Raw genomic sequence first — 25,240 nt, forward strand, 5'->3', positions numbered from 1 at the left:
CCATCGTTATTCCATCGTTCGTTTTATATATATATATATTTGTGTATATACAGAACTTTCCTTTGAGACAGACAGATCCTCCTTATTCGTAGCTAATATACGCATATACATGTATAGAAATATAAATATATACAAAAATACAAAGAAGTGGGAGTGGTGGAGGGGAGGGGAGGGGAAGGAGGAGGGGTATTGGCACACTCGAAACACTCTTTACGTGGCAAGCGAAGCGTATCACATCACGTTTAAAAAATTGTTCGACGTTCTTTTCTCTCCTCCTCTTTTTCTTTTTTACTTAATTAAGTGCGCGAGTATTTCCTGAGTACGAGAAATTGGCAGTTTTTTTTTTTACGCGTCGATTGTTTACCAGTCGTTTTTGGAAATTCGTACATACAATGATTGCGATGAATAATCAATTAATTAATTCAGTCTTAACTTAAGGGATAAATTATATACGCTCTTCTACGCTCCAAATTTTCTTGCAGCTTGTATAACCGGTTATTAACCGGTTATTATTACAGAAATTACATACGCCTGCATCCTACTTTTTTTTTTTCTTCCTGTTCTTTTACAAAAAGATCTGAATAAACGGTAACGATACAATTTAGTCGCGAAAATGTCTATATATTTCGTTCCTCGTGAAAACTCTTCTATTTAAGTACTATTTTATATATAGTATTTTATATATATATATATACACGTATTTCTCTCGTCGAAATTCTCGAAATTTTCGGTTGGTAGAACGTATTTTAAACGTATCTGGTCAATTGAGTGTGGAAATCTTGAAGGCAGACGATCAACTGGCTAAACGTGGGCCTCTCGTCGGCCGACATCGCCCAACAATAAGCCATAACGGCGAACAGCTCGTCGGGGCAATTTATCGGTTGCGCCAATCTGTACCCGTCTCTGAGGTAGGAAGCCATCTCGAACGCGTCCACCTCCACGTACGGTTGCTGTGCCAACGTGGTCAACTCCCATAACAATACACCGAACGCCCACTGTGAAACATATATTTTGAATTAATGTAGTATATATATTTTAGTATATATATATATTTATATGTATTTTCGATCGAAAAGATCTTCCGATTATTCGTATCGTTAGAATTATTAGAAAAGATATCCGCTCGCTCACCACGTCGGAGGCGGTGCTGAACGTTTTGTTGAGCAAACTTTCGATGGCCAGCCACTTGATGGGACGATTCTCGTTGTCCCCGAGGCAATGGTAATCTTGAGGGAACAGGTCCCTGGCCAGGGCGTTGTCCGTGATTTGAACTCTCAGATCGTCGTCAACGCTGAAAACGAGAGAGAGAGAAAAAAAAATGGGAAGTTAGTTTAGGAAAGAGAGAGAGAGAGCACGCACATTGGTTCGAACGACAAAATTATTTCTTTTTTATCAATTTTTTTAAGCTTGTATGGAGACGGGATATTTGCTGTTTATCATCGATTTATTATTTCATTGAAAATGTATATAAGAAATTAAATATTGAATAATTAATTGTATAATAAAAAAGAGAATACGTGATAATCGATATATAAATATAGAAATGTATAATGTGAACTCTTGAAGAAGCGTGGCAAAATGTTCGAGCGGGAGACGTAGCAAAAAAAGTTATAGCAGGCAATTAAGATTAGAAAGCATCGAGAGTTTGACAAACGTACGATAAACTGGATCTTGGAGAATTGGAAATGATGTTTTAAAGAAATCTATCCTATAAATTATCCGATAATAAATTTACGAAATATTTTCCAACTATCGAAACGTATATCAATAAACCAATCAATTCTCTGCTTATTTCGTTTAATCCGTTTAAAAGGGAGAAGTTAAAAATTTTAATTTTAAAAGAGTTTCGACACGTTGCAACGAAATAATTATTTCTTATAAATTTGAATACATCGTTCGAACCACTGTGGGGCGTTAAATCGCCGAGATGTTAATAATAAAGATTCGAGGGGCGCGTAAAATAAACGAGCGCTCGGTTTAAATTCGTCGTCGAGCGGTGAACGCAAAAACTGCTATAAAAAGGAGGGAGGGGGGGGGAGAGGAGATGTTAAAGTCATCCCCGCGACGACGAAACAGTAGCGGACGGTAATTAAACAGTCTCAACCGAGCCGGCCACGCTATTTATTGCTAATTAATGCCACACGGCCAATTAATTTTGTAACGAAACTTAACTGACCGTGGTGCTTTGCTGAAAAATATTCGACGCGAATAAATAGCGACGCATTCGGTCGCAAATATTATCCGGCCACTTTGCCATTACTATTTCGTGACAGTGTATTTATAATACACTCGACGAAGATTGAAGAAACTTATATCTTTATAATATTTTTTTAATTGGCCGGCTTTTCGAAAGAACGAAGAGTCGAAGTTGACACGACGATTTAAGCACCGCGATTCATCCTTCTCCCTTCACTTACACGCAATTCCTCGCGGCCAGGTCTCTGTGCACCAGCCTCTTTCTGTGAAGATACTGGACCCCTTTGGCAGCTTGAAGTGCCATTTCCACGACTTCTTGCGTGGTGAGTGCTCTCGGTGGCCCTTCGCTGCTCAGCTTGCACCTCACCAAGAACCTCTTCATGTTCTTGTAACCGGTGTGCGGGTACAAGAGAAAAGGAGCGCTTCTATCCTCGATCGAGACGCCCAAAACTGGGAGCAGGGCCGGATGGCTCAAACCGTACAGGGCTAAACCCTCTCGTAGCAGGAGGGCAACCTTGCTCGAACAAAATTTCAATTTCTCCAGCCGCCATATTAAGATACAAAACGTTGCAAGCGTTCTCCGCACGAGGGCAGGAGTTTACGTAAGTGTGCCTGCAAACAAATTCCTTCCCCCCCTTTCTTTCTATCATCGTAACTTCTCAACTACTCGAATTCGAATTACTTTAACGGCGCCCTCTGAAAGATCGTTTTTAACCGTTTCAGCCAACTCGAGTATATTGTACATCTTTTCTTGGCAATGTAGCATCGGTATTTCATTTTTAACACTAGATTTACGATTCTCAATTTTATATTTGAAAATTCTGAATATGCAAATATTATTCTTTAAAAATTATATATATTGTTATGTTTTTAATGATATAATTGTGCATCTATATTTATGAAAATTCGTCAATTTTTTTTTTCGATTTCAAAAATTCTAAATATGCAAAATATCATTCTTTAAACATTATATATATTTTTAATTATGTAATATGTATTTTTATTTATTTTCTCTTGACGGATTTTCAATTTCATGCTTAAAAATTCTGAATATGCAAATATTATTTTTTAAATATTATATATATTGTTATGTTTTTAATGATATAATTGTGTATCTATATTTACGAAAATTCGTCAATTTTTTTTTTCGATTTCAAAAATTCTGAATATGCAAAATATCATTCTTTAAACAATATATATATATTTTTAATGATGTAATATGTATTTTTATTTGTTTTCTCTTGACGAATTTTCGATTTCATGCAAAATATTATTCTTTAAACATTTATATACATTTGTTTTTAATGACGCGTGAGAAAAATGGTGGCAAAGATTAAAATTCGGAATAAAAAGTTGAATTTGGAGGGGGAAGGTATTTGCTCGCACGCTATAATATAATTATAACATTGTTGTAACATTGTTGAAGGGGACTCACTTGGGACTGCGATGCATGCTCGGCGGCAGTTTTCACCAGGACATCCCTGGGCGAGGACGCGCCCTCCTCGTGATAACTGCCTCTGTACACGCGACCGAATGTTCCCTCCATCTCGATGCTGAGAAGGCGTACCCTGCATCTGTAAGGGAACCGCGATTGAAAGGTTTCGCCAACGAAGCGATAATTATTTTCCTCCCTCCTTCTCCGAATTATCGAAGGAAAAAGAGCGGTATCGAGATATTCCAATATATCTACTCGACCTGAAAAACCAACATCTCTCGTCCCTCGATTCAATATCCATGATAATAAATATTATTTCAAACTGGAATTTCAAAAGAATTTTCCATCCAACATGAATAATTATCGAATTCGGATATTCGAGAGAGAGAAAATTTCACCCACCTTTGTACGGTGATCTCTTGAATCCTCTCGTGCAATTCTCGGCTCGGTCGGTCGTCCAATCTTCTGTACGTCGAGGTGGACGTCGCTGAGGCAGGTGGGGGTGTTTCTGGTGATAAAAAGGTTTGCGCGGGCCCGACTCCTGTCCCCCTCTCCACGCTGCACGCGGAGCTCAAACCCCTCGACTCTCTTCGGGAGAGGAAGAAGAAGAAGAAGAGAGATCGAATCGAATGTGAATGCGAAAACAGAAGAATTAAATTTATAACATTGTATACACGTACTGGAGTGGATCGCGATGTCTTCTCGTCTTCTTGTCGCGAACGTAGTAGGCTATGACGAGGACGAAAATGGCGGCGATGAACGCGCAGGCGCAGCCTATCGCCGCGTAGAACACCTGGCCGCCGGTAGAGGAGCCGGAAGCGGCTACGAGAACCTCCTCCGGCCCCGCGTTGCTCTTATCCTTCAGACATATTTTCTTCCGCCTGAAATCGAGGCTGGTCGTGTTCCTCCTCGACAGGGAGACGTTTATACGAAGACTGAGGTCTACCTCGGCGTCGTAGGGACCGCAATGGAGGGCCAGGGCCCACGTCTGCAGCCCACCGACCGGGATTTCACCGGCCTGCGATATGTTGAGGGAGCTCGTCAGCGCTGACGGATTGCTGATGTCAACCGACATCGTGTACGGCAACTGGAAACTTTCTTCGATTAGTATTCATTTATGATCGAGGGAGAAAATGTATCGAGTGTCGGGATTCGTGTGCATTTCGCTCGACGTTGTAAATGTATGAGGTTATGTTCGAGCATTTCAATAATTGTTGAAAGCAAAGTGGTAACTTTGTTCGAGAGATTTTTAATTCAACTCGACGAAACGAGAAAAAAATCGTCATATAATCACGTAATTAATATTCAAATTCCTAGGTGAGAAAAGTTAGAGGGAAGAAAGAAGAGAAGAAGAATCGTGTTGGAATAATTGCAAATAAAGTTGTTCGAAAGTGTAAACGTTTATTCAATAATTACTCAAAATAACTTTGTTCGAAATTTTTAATCAATCACTTTTTTTAACTTACTTGATTGATATTCAAACTTCATCGAAGAAGTAAAAAAAAAGAATCATTTTGAATTTGCTAACAAATTCCTAGACAAAGTTGTACGAAAATATAAACGTTTATTCAATAATTTATTCAAAGTAAATTTATAATTTTTAATCAGTCAGTCACTTTTTCAATTTATTGTATCAATATCCAAATTCCATCGACGAGATAAGAAAACAATCGTTCCGAATTTGCGAGAAAATAATTCTAATTGTCGAACAAAAACAAGATTGTACGAAAATATAAACAATTATTCAAACATTTTAATAATTACTCGATCTACCTTTGCTCGAAATTTTTAATTGAATTAATTGTAGAATAATTGAATAATTGAGATTGTACGAAAACAATAAAATATTCGAAATTTTTAACATATTGAATTAATATACCCAAACTCCTCCGTCGGTAAGGTAAAAAATTGCGAATAACCGTAATGACAAACCGAAAGTGGCACAAAAATATAAACGTTCTAAATTTTTAACATATCGAATTAACACCCAAAACTCTGTCGACGAGGCAAGAAAAGTGGTCCACCGTAGCAAGGGGAAGAAAAAGAATCGTCCCGAATTTGCGAGCAAATTGCGATTTCACGTGGCCCGCCGCGACCGAGTTAAAACGAACACCACGTATCCAACCTCCCGCCCCTCGGTGTCACGCGTTCACGCGCGCACCTGTTTCCTCCTCGAAATCTCCAATTTCCCGGAGAGGAATCCGCCGAAAAAAAAAAAGAAAAAGAAGTTAGAAAAATTCCTTAACCGACGCCCGAATATAATACAAGAAAGAAAAGAATTAACGTTAGAGCGAATACACGTATATATACATACATAACCTTGCCTTTCTTCTCTTTTTTATCGACCGAGGAAACGACGCTCGAGGAAAATGGCGGAAAATGGGCGACGTAAGCGAGGAGGTCGAGTCGCTCTCGAGCAATCGAGCGGCCGGAACGTTGAACCCTTCCTACAATATCTTGAAACGTGGCGCATTCTCGGAAGACAATTTGCGCTTGGCAAAGTGAATCCGGAGGACCGGGGAGCGGGGAGGGGGGGAGGAGGAGAGAAGGAGAAACGAGGCGAGGAGTTAGAGACGGAAGAAGGAGGAGAGGTCGGGCTTCGAAGTCGAAGGAAGAGTTGGCTGATTACCAGCTTGCAACGCGATGATCGGTTCCCAACTAGCCGAGGAGAGAGAGAGAGAAAGACAGACAGAGAAAGAGAGAGAGGCCAACCTCGCTCGTCAACACCGGCTCTCCAACTTGTCGCTACCACGCTACACGCTTCACGATCCTCTTCCCGCTTGTATACAGGCGGTATACGTTATACGCTACTTCGGCTCGCGGTCTTTTATGACCAACTACGTGCTGACAGTGAATGCCTCTGTAAACCGGCTAAACCATTCGGCTTTAAACTGTCGGGAATTTTTTATCACTTTTTTCCTTTCTTTCTTTTTTGCCTCCTCTCTCTCTCTCTTCCTCTCCATTTTCCGACAACAACAACAACTTTGAAGAGGAAGAGGAGGAGAAACTGTCGGCAAACAACGAAGGATTTTCTCCTCTCAAACGAGATACTTCTTGGGACAAATATTTTATTTGGGGATAAAACGAGCAGCTTTCCCTTCCTCCATCTCCTTCTCTCTCGTCTCGAGGATTAGAAACATCGAGTCGACGAGATAAAGATTATCGTATCTTCAGTCGATACGATCGAAGAGAAAAAAAAAAAAAAAAAAAAAAAGGATATAGGAAAGTCGCGTGGTAGACGTAGCAGTAGAAATCCCATAAATTTTCGTTCGAGGGAATGAATTTGTCGAGGAGAAGGGGAGGGAGGGAGGGAGCTCGAAAGTGGGTCTCGGTTTGATTGGTGCGGATAGTCCTCGGCGCGGCTAAGTAGCATTCGGGACACTCTGTTTTGTCGACGGAGGTGACGGATGTCTCGACGCCGGCCATCAGTCTCCTCGCGTTTCTTCCCCCTCCCCCTCCTTCTTCCAACCCGGGACAACTCGAAGAAGTGGCCGGACCACTTTGTCCTACTACTCGGATCCCTTCCTTCCTTCCTTCCTTCCTTCCTTTTTTTCCTCTTCCTCCTCCTCCTCCTCCTCCCCCCTCCTCCTCCTCCCCCCTCCTCCTCCTCCGCGCACATCGTCGACGAGTCAATCCGACACCGCGTCGCATTCTGTCCACTTTTCGCCACCACTTTGTCAAACCAACCGTCCGTCTCGAGGGAGACAGCGTGAATAGCATTCTTCCCTCCCCACCAATCGACACGCTAATTATCCATTTCTCTTCCCTCTCTCCTCAGTTAGATGTTTTCGAAGGATCCGTCCGTCGATTCTTATCTCTGAGCGAGCGAGCGAGTGAGAGAGAGCGAGAGCGAGAGAGAGAGAGAGAGCGAGAGCGAGATTATTGGTTAACTCGTTTCAAATTTCTAATTTTTAATCACTAAATTTGCGTGCAATGTGTGTTATATAGTTCGTATATTTTGGAAGAAACATTGGTTAAATTTTTCGTTGAATAAAGCTCCGATTATTAATTTCCTCGATTTTATTAATCCTTACCGAGCACGGTACAAAACTCTGTTCCTTTGTCTCTCGAGAAAAGGTGCAGGTTGGAAGGGAAGATATTCAACAATTTCGCGTCTCGTGGAAAACACTTAACGAATTCATTTCCACGAAGAATACCGGGAGGGAAACGGGTGGAAACGAATCCGAGAAACGAGACGAGCCCGACATGCCTCGATAATCCGGATAAGTGCGTCTCGCAAGGGACTTGGAATGGAATAAGCGAAGGAGCGAGAGGTTCGAACGGGCGGCGAGTAACCGTTCAAGTCAGAGGATCTCATCGTACACTCTCTTCTTGAGTTAACGAAGCGAATCCCCCTGTGTCGCGATCGAGTCGTCAAAGAAAACGCGAATGGAGGAACAAAGCGCGCGAAATATATATATATATATATATATACAGATTTGTTCGAGCGGTAGCCACTTCTTTTCATTACTTGAAGCAGCAACGCGTTTCCTTAGCCGCTTTTTAAAGCGAAGGCGGGCTTTTTACCTCCGAGCTTTTCCCCTCCCCCCTCCCCGAGAATTTACGTCGTTTAAGAAGCGAATCATTTTCAAAGAAATTACATCAAAGGCCTCCTCCTCCTCCTCCTCCTCTCCTTCCTCCGCAGAAAGCTTTGTTTGAAACTTACCGGCCTGCCGGCGAGATTCTCCCAAGTGAAATGCAGCTTGTGAACCTGGGCTGGCACCGGGACGACGAATTTAATCGCGTACTCGTTTATAACGCCTTCTCTTACGTAAAACAATTCCGCCTGCAGACCTGCGAAACGAAACCAGAGACGTTTTATCGATTAAAAATGCCATCCAACGAGCGGCAGCTGTGTGTCTATAATATATATAAAAGGATAAATAACCATCGAAATCATTATTTTTTTTATATTTGAAAAAACTATTCAGAAGCTATTAATTTTAATTTATCATTTATTATTTCATAGATGAAACCTTTCAACAACTTTCAACTGTCGAGGACATTGTTTTCAAAAAAATGTTCGGAATATAACGTGCAAGTTCCTCAAGCGGTTCACTTTTTTAACGCGGTGGGATAGTGGGCGACGCGGCTTTAAGCCTGTGGAGCGTGGCAAAGGTAAAGATGTGCGAGTAAGTAAAGTGTAACGAGACCTGCTAAATCGACAGAGCGAAACCACCACCTTCTTTACCGGACAATGCGTTGTTCTCCTACTCCCATTATATCATTCCTTCTCACTCGCGAAGGAGAGAAGAAGCGCGCGGCCTTCCCCCACTCCTCCTCCTCGTTTCGCTTCGGTTCACACGATTTGTATTCGCGTTCGAGCGCTCGATTACTTTCGTATACGCGTCCTCTTATTCGAGACGATCGAATCTCCTCTCCCCGTATATTTTTCACGTTCGCATTCCGCACATTTTAATTTTACCTAGTTGCAACGTGAAAATAAACAAGAAAGAGAGAGATATCGTTTTATACACTCGGCCACGCTTCTTAAATACCAAGCGAAATGTCGGCGAATAATTCGGCGAGCCTCTCCTCGGTTGTTGTGGTGGGGGACCTTTTTCGCGTTACGCTACCGGGTGAATCCGCGTTCAGAAGCCACAAGGTTACGAAGAAGGTGGAAGAGGGAAAGAGAGGGGGAAGGAGAAGGAGAGGGAACGAAAACACGCGACGTGTACCTTCCCTTCGTGGCTCTATGCTCGTGGTTGTATCAGATAGGAGGACGGTTAACGAGGCACGAGTTGGATTTTTAAGTCGCCGAGAAGACAATGTGCTCCGTGGTGGGAGGGAGAGAAGGAAAGGGAAAGAGAGAGAGAGAAAGAGCTTCTCTTCCTTCACCCTGTCCTCCCTCCTCCATCGGCCTTTACCGGTTTTCTGCATCAGATATCGTATATGCCCACGACCCGGCCATCGGCCAGAGAGCGTGTATATATATATATATATATTCTTCGGGGCGAAGGCTGAGCCCTTCTTCTCGGTTGGTGTCCGGAAAAAAAAGAAAGGAGAAAAAGGATCCTCTTGGAAAATAATTATTCCACCTTTGGACTCTGGAGACCACGCCGCGGTTTATCGCCGTTAAATATCGAGATCCTATCCTCCTCCCTCTGCTCCTTCTTGGACACTTTTATATGGATGGATCTTTCCTCCCCACTCCAACTATCGATGATCTTTCGAGACTTATATATAGAGAGTCACCGAGGGGTTGAGACCCCTCTTTTGTTCAGGGGCCCTGTTGCAGCGTCGGGAACAGATCTTTGTATTCTTTCCTATTGCGATTCATCGAAAAGTATATACTTTATTTTCGAAGCGGTGTAAGAATACTTTTATTTCTAATTTTTCTCGATCGATAAAAAAGGGAGAGACGAGGTCTTTGTTGCGAGAAATATATCCTATTTTCGATGGAGTTAAAAAATAAAACGAAATCTTTATCTTCTCTCCTATCCAAAAATCGAAGAATATATATTTTATTTTCAAAAGAGTCAACTAAGAAGCGAGAATAAGAAAATTCTTATCCCTAATTTTCTCGATCGATAAAAAAAGAAATCTTTATTTTCTCGCCTATCGAAAAATACATATCCTATTCTCGAAGGAGTTAAAATTGAGAAATGAACAAAAATAAAAGACACGAAATCTTTATTTTCTCACCCATCCATCAAAAACTATATATCCTATTCTCGAAATTAACCGAGAAGCGTGGGTAAGAAGATTTCTCATCTCTAATTTTCTCGATCGATAACGACGAAAGTCTAGTTTAACTGAGGGAGAGAGACGGTGACCTCGTTACCGGCTTAGTCAGTCTCGAGGCCCTTATCTAGCCTCTTCTTTTTACGCATTTATGCGGGGAGTTTGCGCGCGGGAGAAAGAGAGAGAAGAATGGCGCGCGTAGCAAAGACATCCTTTGATGTCTGTGCGTTCCAGAGAGGAGGAGGAGAAGCGAGCAAGAAGGAGACAACGGTGAGCGAGGGAAGAAGAGAGAGAGAGAGATAGAGAGACGCCCTCCTCCCTTTGAACGAAGGCGTCGACCCTCGACAACGAGTGCCAGACACAATTGTCACGAAAGGGTTCCACGCCACTTGGAACAACCTTTCCCTCTCGTGGTGCATGCACACCATCTCCAACTACACCGGCGCGCCTGGCGGAGGAGAACTCTCCAACTTACAACATCCACCTTATACACCAGCCTCTGCTGACACCTCCGGAAAACACCCGGATCCCGGGTCAAAGATACGAAAACTAAGGAAACCGACAGAGTTCGCTACTCTCCAAACGAAACGCTTTGCTGCGCGAGCAAACTTCGATATCGATCGATGTACACGCATCTCTCTCTCTTAGAAAGAGAAAGAGCGAGAAGGCGAAACAAAGCATTGCGGTCCAAAGGGGACTTCTGACGTTACTTTTTTCTTTCTTACATATCTCTCCCGCCCTTTGATACGTTTATTCTTCTCTGGGGAGCACAGAGGGGGGACGAATGGAGGAAATAGCTTTACAAATTATCCCAACAGTCGATAACATTACGAATAACATATTATACATTACTTTACAAAACTGATGAAATTTTAAGATCCGAAATGAATATAATTATAAATAAAAAAAAAACATATCCAGTCGATAAAGAAAGAGGATCGAATTCTAAAACGAGTCGAAAAAGACTCGATCGAGAGACAAAAGCGAAAGGAAGGAACTAGAGTGCGAGAGAGAGAGGAGGACAAAAGCGAGCGAGACAGAGGGGTGTTCGTTTCGCGAGGCGCGAAACAGCCGGCAAAATTTCGCAGGGCACCGTGTCCCCCGCTGTCAAAATACGGGTATAGAGGCGAGTTGACGAGCGAAGCTTCACCAGTCAGTCGTATTGTACAAAGAGGGAGCATCGAGAGAGAGAGAAGGAGGGACGTCGGTGAATTGCGGGGACTAGCTGCGGGGACCCCAGAACGCTTCGGGTCCAGAAACCTAACACCTTTCAAGCGCAAAACCCACGGGTACGTGTATAACGAGATCTTCCCGTGGCGAGGCTCCTTTTAAAACGAGATGACGGCGGGTGGTAAGCGGTGAGGAGGGGAACGGTGAAGTGCAGGTAAAAAGGGAGGGAACAGGAAATATTAGATTTACGCGCGTGGTGACGACCGAGCCGTGCTGCCCACAATGCGCCCCCCTACGATTTTTCTTCGATCCTTGGAGATTATTCCTTTGTCCAACCGTGGACGAAATAAATTTTCCGCTGCAAGGTAAATTTTTTTCCCTTTGAAATATTTATGCGTAGGAGTATTTACGATCGTAAAGGATCATCTACGTGCAAACTAAACTAACTCTAATTGTAAATAAAATAATATTGAAAGCAACACGAATTTATTGATTATTCGTACTGTAAATTCTACGAAAAGTATATATTTTGAGTATTCTTCACGTATTCTACGTGTACTTATAATTATTCGTAGATCTAAATTCCAATCTCACGTATAAATATTATATTCATAATAATCGTACACAGATCCAATTGTAATAGCGTATCGATAATAATAAAATCCAAAGCGTTATTACAGTCACTCGTAATATACGCAGATTCTACAATTAAATCTCTTAAATAAGCAATTAACAGATATACTTTTAAATATAACGATTCGATTCGTCGAATCTCGAAATATTCCCAACGAATGGAAAACGAGCCCCCGTATTGAGTTGTTCGTGGCCGCGTAATCGTAATCGCGCGGAAAGCGGATACGATTGATACGAGAGATCGGCACGGGGAAAGCATACGTACACGTGAGACCGATCCAAAAATGATCCGCGAGGCGGGGTTAACGACCAGATCGGGCAGCTGGTACTCGCCGATACCTCTCGACACTGGCAGCCTCGCCAGATCTAATAACGTATCCGTACACGTACACGAGCCAGCCCCCCACATCTCCAAGCGGGCGTACGTGTGAAGCGCGTGCTGCCGTTCCACTAGGGATATTTTTCACTTTCGCCAGCGCGGCCAAACGACGTGGGCGTGCAAGTATATAACCCGTGCACGTACAGTTTACGTACGCTGTACACACTATTGCTCCTCATCGCGATACCCGCGTGTCGCGCGCACGCCTGCACGCCGCACGCTCCATCTTTCGAGAATAATTGGAATCTCCCGTTGACCGCGTCCCAATGCAAACTTTGTTTTCATTCGATCCTTGTTCAAAACTTTTCGATTCGATCTACGTTATATGTTACCGATATATTATTGTTATATATTATAAATTGTTCACACAATTTTCATAGATTGGAAGTTAGATTCGCGATTGTATACGATCGTACGATACTGAGAAAGAAATGTATACGAATATTTCTGTTCGATAAAAGACGAGGAGGATGAATTCGTTTCGCTCGTGTCGCTCGATGATAAATATCCTCGCGCAAGAGGCGAACGCGACACAGAACGCTTAGACAGACCCACCCTCTATGTAATACAGGAGGCTGGCTGTTTAGCATATATCGAACGGGTAACGTGTGGCCACGTTACTTCTTCTCCTCTCCTCTGAATAACCCATAAGTCCTGGTAACCCAAGTGCCGGGAGTACGAACGTCGTTTGTACGCCCTCTCCCCCTTCCTTATCCCTTCTCTTCCTTCGATCCTTCCGATTCCCTCCTTCCCTTCCCTTCTCTTCGCGGGCCATAGGTCAGATCCAGGAAGGCGTAACTTCACGCGACACCAGTTATAATTCACTCGCGCGGACGAGGCTCGTAACCGAGCGGCGAGGGAGGGGGAGGAGGGAGGGGGGAGGGGGAGAGAGAAGGATGAGCGAGCGTACTTTTTCCAGACTTTTCGAAATTTAGACGCGTCTTTGCAGGTCTTTAAGAGGAAAGGAAGGATTAACGGAATCTATCCACGTCAAAGGGTATCCCCTTACGCTACCACGGTTGTTCGTCGATATTTATGTTAGGTAAGGGAGATCGATGGAATTGATGCGTGATTTTTGAACGAGTTTTTTATTATATATATATATATATATATATATAGGAAAGAATTTTAATTTAAAAATAGAAAAGAGCTCGAAAGATGGATTATAGAGAAGAAATAATTGTTCCTTTTAATTTAAAAAAAAAGACATCGAGATATAAAGCTCGAAAGATCAATTATATAGTAGAAATTTTCAGGGAGAATTTTCTTTTTTTTAATTTAAAAAAAAAAAACATCGATAGAACTCGAAAGAAATACAGAAAAAATTCACTTTTAATTAAAAGAAAAAAAAAACTGAAAAGTTGTACAAAAGAAATTCTCAGAAAAAATTTCCTCTCTTTTAATTTAAAAGAAAAAAAAAGAAAAGACCTCGAAAGATCGACTACGCAGCAGAAATTCTCAGAAAGAAATTTCTTTTTTTTAATTTAAAACAAGAAAAAAGAAACAGTTCGAAAGATCGATTATACAGCAGAAATTTTCAGAAAGAATTTTCTTTCTTTTATTTTAAAAAAAAAAAAAAGAAACATCGATAGAGCTCGAAATTGATACGGAAGAAATTCTTTTAATTAAAAAAAAGATCGATTAGAAGAAAAAAATTCTCAGAAAAAATTTCCTTTTTTTTTAATTAAAAAGAAAAAAAAAGTTCGAAAAATTATAAGCAGCAGAAATTTTCAGAATTTTCTTTCTTTAATTTAAAAAAAAAAAAGAAACATCGATAGAGTTCGAAAAAAATACGGAAGAAATTCTTTTAATTAAAAAAAAGAAAAAAAACTGAAGAAAAGATCGACTGTACAGAAAAAATTCTCAAAAAAGAATTTTCTCCCTTTTAATTTAAAAGAAAAAACATCGATAGAGTTCATAAAAAAATTAAGAAGAAATTCTCAGAATGAATTTCCTTTTTTTCATTTAAAAACTCGAAAGATCGAATATAAGCAGCAGAAAGAATTTTCTTTCTTTTAATTTAAAAAAAAAAAAAAAAGAAACATTGATAGAGCTCGAAATTGATACGGAAGAAATTTTTTTAATTAAAAAAAAGATCGACTGTACAGAAAAAAAAAATTCTCAGAAAGAATTTCCTTCTTTTTAATTAAAAAGAAAAAAAAAGAGTTCGAAAAATCGATTATAACAGTAGAAATTTTCAGAAAGAATTTTCTTTCTTTTAATTTAAAAAAAAAAAAAAAAAAAGAAAGAAACATCGATAAAACTCGAAAGAGATACGAAAGAAATTCTTTTAATTAAAAAAAAAAAAAAAAAAACTAAAGAAAAGATTGACTGTATAGAAAAAATTCTCAAAAAAGAATTTCCTCCCTTTTAATTTAAAAGAAAAAAAAAATATCGATAGAGCTCGAAAGAGATACGGAAAAAATTCTTTTAATTGAAAAAAAGATCGATTGTACAGAAGAAAGAAATTCTCAGAAAAAATTTCCTCCTTCTTAATTTAAAACAAAAAAAAAAAAAAGAAATAACTCAAAAAGATCAACAACATATACACAAAAAATATTGTTAAAATATTCTCACGAGAACACGCGCGACGATTTATTTTTTCATCCCCGTATCGCGAAATATGTATCTTTCCGCGGTTAAATCCGGTTCATTGTCCCGCGACGGGGCAACAGCGGGGGACAGTGGACGGGGCTCCATCTCCTCCATCCGGTTGTTGAGGCAACCCCTCCTCTCTCTCTCCCTTTCTCCCTCCCCCCTTCCTCCCCCGTTTATTTATCGAGAGGGTGTGGCACCGTGGTAGCGCGTGGCAAAAGCAAACCTGCCCCGATATACCGATGATTCTCCGCGGAGCTAAAATAATATTGTTCCTGGCGTGCACCCTCGAAACGCGGATTGCGGCTCGGCTCGGCTCGGGTTTATATCGCAGCGTGGAAAGCCCCCCCCACCCCCGGGCCGACGACGACCGACAGATGGGCGGCCTGATTGAGACGTTGTCGCGACCGCGGGACGGACATATGGCGCGAGGGGAAGGCGATTCGATTGCGAGAGCATCGAGTCGAGTCGAGTCGAAGATGAAGCTTTCGTAGTCGAAAATCGATCCCATCGCTTTTAAGGATAAGGAAAGGAGGCTCTGGCTTTCAAATTTTCCTTCGAATCGATCCACGCTGTGCTTTCCAGTTTTCTTTCTCTTCTTCTTTCTCTTTTTTTGATCCTTGAGCTCGATTTCTTTTGTCGTATTATACAAAGGAAAGATTTTCTCTCTGAAAGCGGAGAGAGAGAGAGAGAGAGATTCTTTTTTCATTTTTCTATCGAAAAAAAAGGAGGGAGGAAGGGAGGAGATAAATCGCCAAGTATGCGATTCACCGAGCCAAAAATAACCGATGGAACGGAGACGAGGGGATTATGTGTACAACGTTGAAAACTCGTGGAAAACTTTCGCACATGTTAAAACAAGGGAAACGAAGACAGTAAATCCGTCGAAACGAGGTTTCGTCATAAACGTTAAATCGCGGGAGAATCAACAACAGAACCGTTCACCTCCTCCCTTCGACCGGGTATACAGAGTACACACGGGTATCCCCGACAGGAAATTCCAAGGGAGGAGAAACTGACCTACGAAGCCAGGAACCCTATCTCTTTCACGCGGCGATGGGACGTTTCGAAGGGAAAAGAAGATCGATGCTCGAGGAGCCCCACTGGCAGATTTATCACCACGCTGGCTGGCCGAGGAGGCGGATGAAGGGCTTATTTCCGACCGGGAGAGATATGGAAGGACGTGGAAGGAACGTGAAAAAAGAAAAAAGAAGAAGAAGGGAAAAAGGCAGAGCATCCCCCGCTGAGGGACTTCTCGAGATACCATCTCTCTCTCTCTTGCCGTTCGAATTTTTAAAGAGACGGAGGCATCGATGCCTCCTCGATAATTCCGTGAGACACGCTCGAATGACGGGACGTCGACAAACGAGACGGGACGGTCGACCAGCGAAAGGTGTATACTCGAGTACGCTCACGTACAAGTTGTGCTGCTCGTCCATATACGCTTAATCGATGGCGCGTCGAAATCACGAGTCCAGCCACGAGCGACTCGAGTCGGTGATTCTTCTAAACGGAATCTTGTATCGTTTTAATAAAGATTCAATCGATAATCGCGAAAGTAAATAATACTCGCGGCTGTTATTATTATCGATGTGTATACGTGTTCGCGTATTTTTCTAAATTTAATTCCAATTTATATACCGCTTGTTCTAAAGTATATCTGGAATAAAGTAAAACTTTATTTATTAAGATTGTCGTTATTTGAACGATAAATTTTATTCGTCGAGAAATATATGGTGAACGAGTTTCAAATTCACTTATTCTATCTATCTTCTTATTATTATCTATTTTATTAATTATTTAGATAATATTGACTACAGTTTATTTGCTATAATTATTATCACCTTGAACGATAAATTATTAATTTCGTTTCTCAACATAGTAAATTTTTCTTTTCTCTCTCTATGATAAAAATGGGTATCACGATATATTCGGAGGAAAAATCTGCACGATAAATTGCATTATTTTATTCTATTCTATTAATTATTCACGTAAATATAATATTAATTATAGTTTATTCGAGATTATTGTTTCGAAATAATTTTATTCGTAACAACATGGCAAATTTTTCTTTCTTTGGAAGAAAAATTTACACGATAAATTATTTATTCTATTCTTAATTATTCACATAAACAATATAATATAAACTACAATTTGAGATTATTATTTCGAAATAATTTTATTCGTATAACAATATGGCAAATTTTTCTTTCTGCTTTGGAAGAAAAATCTACACGATAAATTGCATTATATATCCTACTCCATTAATTATTCCCCCAAACATGATACAAACCGCAAAGATTATTATTTCGAAATAATTTTACCGACGACTTACCAAACGAGGACGCATTGACGAATTTTCTTTCTTCCTGTCTATTCCTATTATCTATTTGTCACGATGAAAAAAACGCGCGTCTCGAGAGGAAAAACCTCCATATAATACAATAAATTGGATCGATGAAAAGAGAGAAGAAGATATAAATTTTCGTCATTTCCGTTATTTCCATCTTTTCTCCCCGATTTATCATTAACGAGGCCGTTCATCAATTTTTCGAGAGAACAATCTTTCATTTTTTTTCGTCCGCCTCGAATCTTTCTTCCACGCGACCGACCGCCAGCATCTTAACGAGGATCTCTCGTGGACGAGTGCGCGCTTATCTCTCGCGATACGCCTCCCCTCCGCCTCTCCGCGCGCGAGGAACATCGCTCGCCCCTTCATTCGACGCAACACCTTCGACCAACGGGGCAAAACAGAGTCGACAGACAGAGACAGACAGAGAGAGAGAGAGAGAGAGAGAGGAGTGAAAGGAGAAAGAGAGAAACACACACACACACACACACACACACACACACACACACACACACACACACACACACACACACACACACACACACACACACACACAGAGAGAGAGAGAGAGAGAGAGAGAGAGAGAGAGAGAGAGAGAGAGAGAGAGAGAGAGAGAGAGAGAGAGCGTTCTTTTCTCTCGCTGGACGTGCAAGGTGACTCTTGAGAAAACGGTCCCCTGACAAAACGGGGCCCCCTAAGTGGTACCCGTCCTTAACCTTTCACGCCGCTACCTAGAACGAACTACCGTGAAAAAAAAATCGAGGGGGGGAACGCTGAAAGATATTCCCCCTATTTTGGGAATTTTATGCGGATAATTTACCGTTTCGTGACTTCTCAACTCTCCTCTCCTCTCCTCTCCCTTTCCGTGCATCGATTCCCTCACAAAGGGAGCGATTCCCTTTTCTCCTTTTCTTTCTCCCGTTTTCACAAAAGGGACGCGCGAATAATTGGTCGAATTCGTGGAATCACCGAAATTTCATCTCTCGTCCCCTGTAATCTCGACAAAATTTTCTTCCAAGACGCGACGAGACATGTGCTTGACATGTGCGTTTTTTGTAACGAAAAATTGTAATCCTTTACTCTTCATAAAAGAGCCACCGATGTATTATATATATATATATCGCTCTGCATAAGATAGCGAGTTGTGTATATATATATATATATATATATATATATATATATATATATATATATTCGAGTTATTAGTACAGTGTAGTCTTTCTCTGGAAACGTGCAATTATATCCCGCCAGTGTATCCTCTAACGTTATTCCAAAATGTGAGCGTGTTTACGAACCGTTGACCGGACGATGAAAACAACAAATAAAAACACACGTAATTGCGCGCTCTGTTTACAAAACATTTGAAGCACGCGCATCGAAAGAAAAAGAAATAGCTAGCGACTATGAAACAGTGGTATTTCTAGCAACATTGAATAATACAAGAAATTTTAAATTCTATAACGCAAATTATAAACATTCGAATTTTTCTTTACTTCAACGTATATCTTGAAAGCAATGTGTGGATTCCAATAAACCATCTTTCTCCCGAAAAGCGAAAAGAGTTGAACGGATTTCGCATTCGTCGAACGGAATATTCAATTTTCTCCCTCCCCCGAGATGAAAAATCCTCTCGCGCGTAAACGCATCCCGCGTCCCTGGCCGCGTACGTAGATCGAAACGAAACGAAACGAAACGAAACGAAACGAGGCGCGCACACAAGCGAGAAGGACTTTAAGGCGAGGATCTTAACGAGGAGTGGAGGATTGACGCGGGCAACGGTGCGGCATCCGCCTCTCTCGCGCCTCCCAATTCTTTTCCAATCGACAATTCGAACTCGATCGAGAGGAAACCGATATATTTAAATTCGATGAACTCCAAACAGATGAGTGAGAGATAGAGATAGAGAGAGAAAGAGAGATAGATAGATAGAGAGAGAGAGAGAAAGGTTTCGTCGAGCGGAGAGGAAGAGAATAGCTACCTACGCCACTGCGTGCGTGCATGCATAAACGTTTTCACGGAGCCGAGGCGGGCGCTTTGAGGGCCGCCCCACTCCCCCCGGGCTAGCATCGAGATGGGCCTGTCAGGCCCTAACTAGCTAAGGTCGGGCCCCGTACTCACTCACACGAGCGCGCTGCCGTAGTAGTGCGCCCCGGGCGAGCAACTATCCCGTGTTTTGACACGGCCTTCTGACGGATCGTCCTCGGTCCTCGCCCGAATGCAAATTTCGGGGGACCGAGTGGAAAGCTGGTTAGGCGGAGGGGAGGCAGAGATCCGCTGTTAATCGTTGCCTTCCATTAACACTATATATTTTACGTAACGACATATTATTTTTTAATATTCGTTTTCTTTGGAACGTTTATATTTTATTATTCCTTGTGTATCTATTTTTACTTAAAAATTGTGAATATGCAAAATATTATTCTTTATACATTATATATTCGTTTTTAATGATATAACATGTATTTTTATTTTCTCTTAACGGGTTTTCACGCTTAAAAATTCTGAATATGCAAAATATTATTCTTTGAACATTAAATATTGGTTTTAATGATATTTCTATATTTGTTTTCTCGGGAACATTTATATTTTATTATTATTCTAGACGTTGTGCATCTATTTTTATTTAAAAATTCTAAATATGCAAAATATTCTTTAAACATTATATACATTGGTTTTTAATGATATTTCTATTTTCTCTAGAACATTTATATTTCATTATTTTTAGATATTGTGTATCTATTTTCACAAAAATAAGAGAAAACAAGCAAATGACGATTCGTTTAGCAATAAATACATAATCAAACAAGTTTAAATAATCCTTCAACGGTGAATTTTGCAAAGAAAAGAAGTGATTTATGCGAGAGATAAAGTACAATTTTTGTAAAAGAAAGAAAAGTATAAGTGCTATTTGGAAGCTTAGCAATAATTTATTTTTCTGAGTGAAGATTTAAATTTTTCAATATATTTCAAAACCTATCCAAAAAAATATTTTTTTACATTTATATTATTATAGGCAAATCTTCGAAAGACGTGGAATCGATGAAAAAGAATAATAAAAAGAAGAATAAAAAGAACGAAAAAAATTACATAAAATTACATAAATGAAGATCAATCTGGATTCTGATACAAACGAGGAAGAATTTGACAATGTAAACTAGAAATTTCAGAAACTGGATATTCCAGAAAGCGAAAGTGAAATAAAAGATGCTGATAACGAAGAAAATACTATGAAACCAGAATAGATGGCCCCTTCACGTGTTTTATAATTATTTTAAAATTTGGCAGCCATCAATGCCTGGATCATTGTACAAAGGGATTGGAATGACCAAAATTCGAAAGAATTTTCTCTTTCGATTAGCTGAAGAGTTGGACAGTGACCATCACGACGAACGAAATACCAGCTTCGATTCAAAGTCCAACTACATCTACATTAAATCTAATCTAAGTATATATATATATACAGAAAGTATACATCCAAGATAGAGTTTAAATGTAAAAAAATATATCGAAGATAAAAATCCATAGATTTTAAATAAATAATTTACTTAATTATAATATTATAACATAATATTTATTTAATTATTTATTAATTAATTTTTAATAAATAATTTACAAAAAATTGCATTTTAATATACCCATAAAAAAAACGGATTTCATTAAAAAAAAAAAGCGTTAAGATTTCCCTTTTTTCCTTTCTCACGAATGATATTGGTTTGTTATTCGATATATCGTTCGCGAGGGTGATAATAAAATAATTAATCCCCTCTTATTTATCGTATTCAGCGTTTGAAAGAATTGGAGGAGCATAAATTATATAAACAGACTTACTTGCCCCTTGTATCGAGGGGCAAACAAACGGCATAAATTATCATTTCCACACCAACTCCATTGGTAAGGAAATTCTGATTAATTATACGTATCTCTCAATGTTTCTTATTATATATATATATATATATATATAACTATATATGTATGTGTAAAAGCCGTAATTTACTCGTTCCGTCGAAGAGTGAGAAACAGGGGGTATTAGGAATGTAACGCGGCACCGGTGGAATTCAGTTATCTTATCCGAGGCGGATGCTACACGATACGAAAGTGGTAGCGAGCACCGTAGGACCGTAACACCTGAAGATAACTCCAAGACTTTTTTCGAGTCGTGCGCTACCTTAGTCCTGCCTTTCAACAAAACGAAAAAAAAGAAATAAAGAATCAACCGCGATAAACACTCCCTCTCCCTCCCCCTTCTCTAAGGTAAATAACTTGGAGGGGAAAAAAAAAGAAACTCGCATCTACGATTTTTTTTTCACCTATAAAATATTTCATATCCACGAGAAACATCGCACGCATTTATATTTCTTTTTGGTTTGGTCTCCAACGAGGACTATTTTGAAACAGGGGTACGAGATAACCGGATAATTAATCACCGGTCAATATCTTCATCGGCGCACCTTTCCCCGTTACGAGGAGGAGGAGGCAACAGAGAGCCCCCCTCGTTCCGTTGGAATCGATTTCTTGTCGCTCGTCCACAACCAGCTCGTATACGATACAGCAAGTATCGAAGAATACGGGAAACCTTATAGTAAATACCGAAATTGGAAATCTTGTTCCAGGAAGCGTGAACGCACGACTCGAAAAACTCTCCACGTAGCCCATATGGAGAGCGAGCCGAGGGGGCCCCGCCGAAATCGGTATCGGAGGGGGGAAGGGGGCGCCTCTCTATCTGGCCGGGCCCGCTCCGCCGTCGGGTTAAAATGAGAAAAGGGGGGGAGCGGGCGGGAAGGAAAAAAGAGGAGACGAGAGACGATAGAACCGGACTACTCGCACGGAAACAAGACGAAAAGAAGCGACTGTCGATTATTCGGTGTCTAAACAAACTAGTAGGCAGGGCCCTGTGTGTGTGTATATGCGTGTGTGCGTGTGTTGTTGGATCGCCACCACCCCGTTCCGTAACAAGGACCTCGTTATAATATTTTATTGCGTCTCGTGTGCAAGTTAGGTATAACGTGGCAGCCTTATCCTTCGTAGGAATCTCGTTTTGGCTACGATACTTCTCCTTTTTCCTCCCCCTCCCCCTCCCCTTTCTCGTTTTCCTTTTTTTCCTTTCGCCGATCCCGATCTACCACCGGTTATCGCGGAACAGCGATGAAACAGTGGTACTGTCGAGAAAATAAAGGAGAGTTTTTTCAACAATCTCTATATACGAGATGTATATACATTATATATATATATATATATATATATGTACGGAGCAAGCTCTGGCACAAGCTCTTTGTTTTAACCGATCCAGAATTAAACACGACTAAAACAAATAAAGGGCTATAAACGGTGGTAGTCGACTCGGCTCACCGCTCTACGTACCGATTCAATCCCCCCTTTCATTTCAACGAGCGCGCCGCTAATACGTTTCGAATTTATAGGCGCAATTAATAACGCCGCCTCTAAACAACGAATCGCGCGATTCCGATCCCTCTCGTTCGTTCGAACGCCGCGCCGCTGTTGTAACGCAATTCGATTTCACGCGAAGCTTTTGACGTGTGCACGCGCGAGCGCACACTCCAGTTCCAGTTAACCGAGGAGGAGAGGGAGGGAGAGGGGAGAGTTTTCACGGACGAAACGCACGCGCGTCGTCGAACGAGGCGTAAAACGCGCGGTGGCTGAAAACGCGCAATTCCACGCGCGAGCGAGCCTCTCTCGTCGCGCGGAATCGGCAATTCTCGCACGCGCGGGTTCAGGTGTCGTCGAAAACGCGTATCTCCCTTTGCGCCCCCTCCCGCGACGCGAGCGACCGGGCCCGACGCTTTTCGCGGATCAACGAGCCGAGAGCGAATTATCCGCCGGCGTGCAAGTATCGTGGAAATATTGGAAAGCTGGTGGCGTCGAGTGGCTTTTACCCGTTTCCGGTACGACGATTCTCTTCTATGTGGAGAAGCGAGGAGCCGTCTAACGGCAATCTACGAACCAAGGGGGGAAAAAGAAAAATAGAAAAGCCTTGGAACGGGTGATAGAGGGGAGGGGAAGAATGAAAATCGGGAGCGTGAGAATGGAACAAACGATCGAGTATCGTCGCTAGGATTTGCGCCTGAAATCAACCACGTCGCCCGTGAGATTTTAATGGGTCGTTGAACCATGAATCCGTGAGCATTCGTGTATTCGTTCGATCGTATATTTATTGGAGGATAAATGATACGAGCGATTGCAAAAATTCTTTTTCATATTTTGTATATATAATGTACGTACAAATTTATTAATAGGTAGTATCTAGTAATCGTGATCGTGGAACGATCCTTATATCGTTGTTTGAGCAACTTGTTATTTTGAGTGAATAAGATTTTAACGGATAACCTTTGCCCCCTAATAATTTCTAAAGGAAAAAGTTACTCGTTGAAAGAGCAAGATGCGTAACGAAGCGGATCCAACGAGTTAATTTTATGCGCAACATTTTCATATCCTTGAGCTTTTATATCGCAGCAATGCTGATAAATTAAATTAACCATGCCAGAAGGATTTATGACATATTATAAATTATCTCCATTTGATCCATAATATTTTAATGCTCTATTAAGTATATCGACTCGCCCGATGATTATTAGCGCGTTATTGCATAGAATTTTAATCATTAATGAAGATAATAAGTTTGCCATATAAGTAGTGTAAACGTGATGACAATTATTCATTAGCAGTGTGAAATGTCGATAGTACTAACCAATGATTCTTCACTGTCCAATGCTCAATTATTACGCTCATCGCTAATCACTGTCTTAATGGTTTTGATCGGTAGTTAAATGTTCAACTATGAAGTGTATTTTAATAGATTTATCGAATTGTTTCGATTAAAATACGTAAATGTTTTAAATTATATAAATAGATATAAAATAATGCAAGATCGCAAATTAAATTGTAAGATTAATCGAAGCAATGATGCATTTTTGAATATTACTTTCGAATCAGTAACAATAAAATTTTTATGTCTATTAACGCTATAAAAACGATGAATGATATATTCCGGATATATATATATATATATATATATATATATATATATATATATATATATATATAGATATTCAAATATTTTTATCAAACGAATTTTTCATAACCGAATGCCGAATTCGCAAAGTATATAGATCGACAAAATATATTCAAAAAAGTACAGCGTTCATAGTTGAAGCGTGAATACAAGCGTAAACGAATCGAACATTTTTGCTTACCCATTAGTTTCCGCACTTCTGCTTGGCTGAGAAAAAGGTTGAAATAACTTGCACCTGGCCGCACGAAAACGAACAGCAACACTGCCAATTTTAGGAGCATCCTGTCCACCACGTGCTTAACCGGTTGTACGTACCGAGTAGCCGTAAACACGAGTTACGTTATGCTGTAAACAACGTTAAAGTCTTCTAACACGACTCATGGTCCACGAAGTATCGTAAATCGGTGCCGATTTCACGGGTGCAAGAGCACGTGACAGCACCTCGTTTTACTATAGTGTACACGACCGGATGAGAATAGGCACGGATCTCGGCTGATGCAGCACGACTTCTTCTGGCGAATTAAATTCTTTGACAGTTCGCGTGAAACTCAATTAATCGTATAATCGCCACTTTGAATATTACGATTAAGAAAAGTTGACGGATTCCTTCCACGATATCTGTATGTTTACGAAACAACGCGTGCTCGACTACAGATTATTAAACGGAAAACAGAAGATGACGCGAGAATGCACACACGAAGAGGATGAGCGCGCAGCGTACTTGCCTCGTGAAAGCCACAACCAGTTGTGTGCTCCGACCGCCATGGGTCG

The 25,240-nt window shown here is 40.7% G+C and overlaps 1 protein-coding gene across 1 annotated transcript; it reads right to left on the reverse strand.

Annotated features, from left to right (window-relative positions):
• Positions 1 to 542: 542 nt before the first annotated feature.
• On the reverse strand, positions 543 to 25,238 carry LOC410190 (tyrosine-protein kinase Dnt). Its single transcript, XM_393673.6, has 8 exons — positions 24,651 to 25,238; positions 8,298 to 8,425; positions 4,312 to 4,718; positions 4,034 to 4,219; positions 3,632 to 3,770; positions 2,418 to 2,710; positions 1,132 to 1,291; positions 543 to 995 (listed from the first exon to the last, which is right to left on the reverse strand). The coding sequence occupies exons 1-8, from the start codon at positions 24,748 to 24,750 to the stop codon at positions 747 to 749; spliced, it is 1,662 nt and encodes a 553-aa protein (XP_393673.3). The 5' UTR covers positions 24,751 to 25,238; the 3' UTR covers positions 543 to 746.
• Positions 25,239 to 25,240: the final 2 nt, after the last annotated feature.

Source organism: Apis mellifera, linkage group LG10 (genome assembly GCF_003254395.2).
Source record: "Apis mellifera strain DH4 linkage group LG10, Amel_HAv3.1, whole genome shotgun sequence".
NCBI classification, from domain to species: domain Eukaryota; kingdom Metazoa; phylum Arthropoda; class Insecta; order Hymenoptera; family Apidae; genus Apis; species Apis mellifera.

Coding starts and splice junctions, on each gene's coding strand:
- LOC410190 (XM_393673.6), bottom strand. CDS start 24,750: ATGCTCCTAAAATTGGCAGTGTTGCTGTTCGTTTTCGTGCGGCCAGGT. Junction 4,220..4,311: donor AGACATCGCGATCCACTCCA/GTACGTGTATAC, acceptor CCTCTCCCGAAG/AGAGTCGAGGGGTTTGAGCT. Junction 2,711..3,631: donor AGCATGCATCGCAGTCCCAA/GTGAGTCCCCTT, acceptor TGTTCGAGCAAG/GTTGCCCTCCTGCTACGAGA.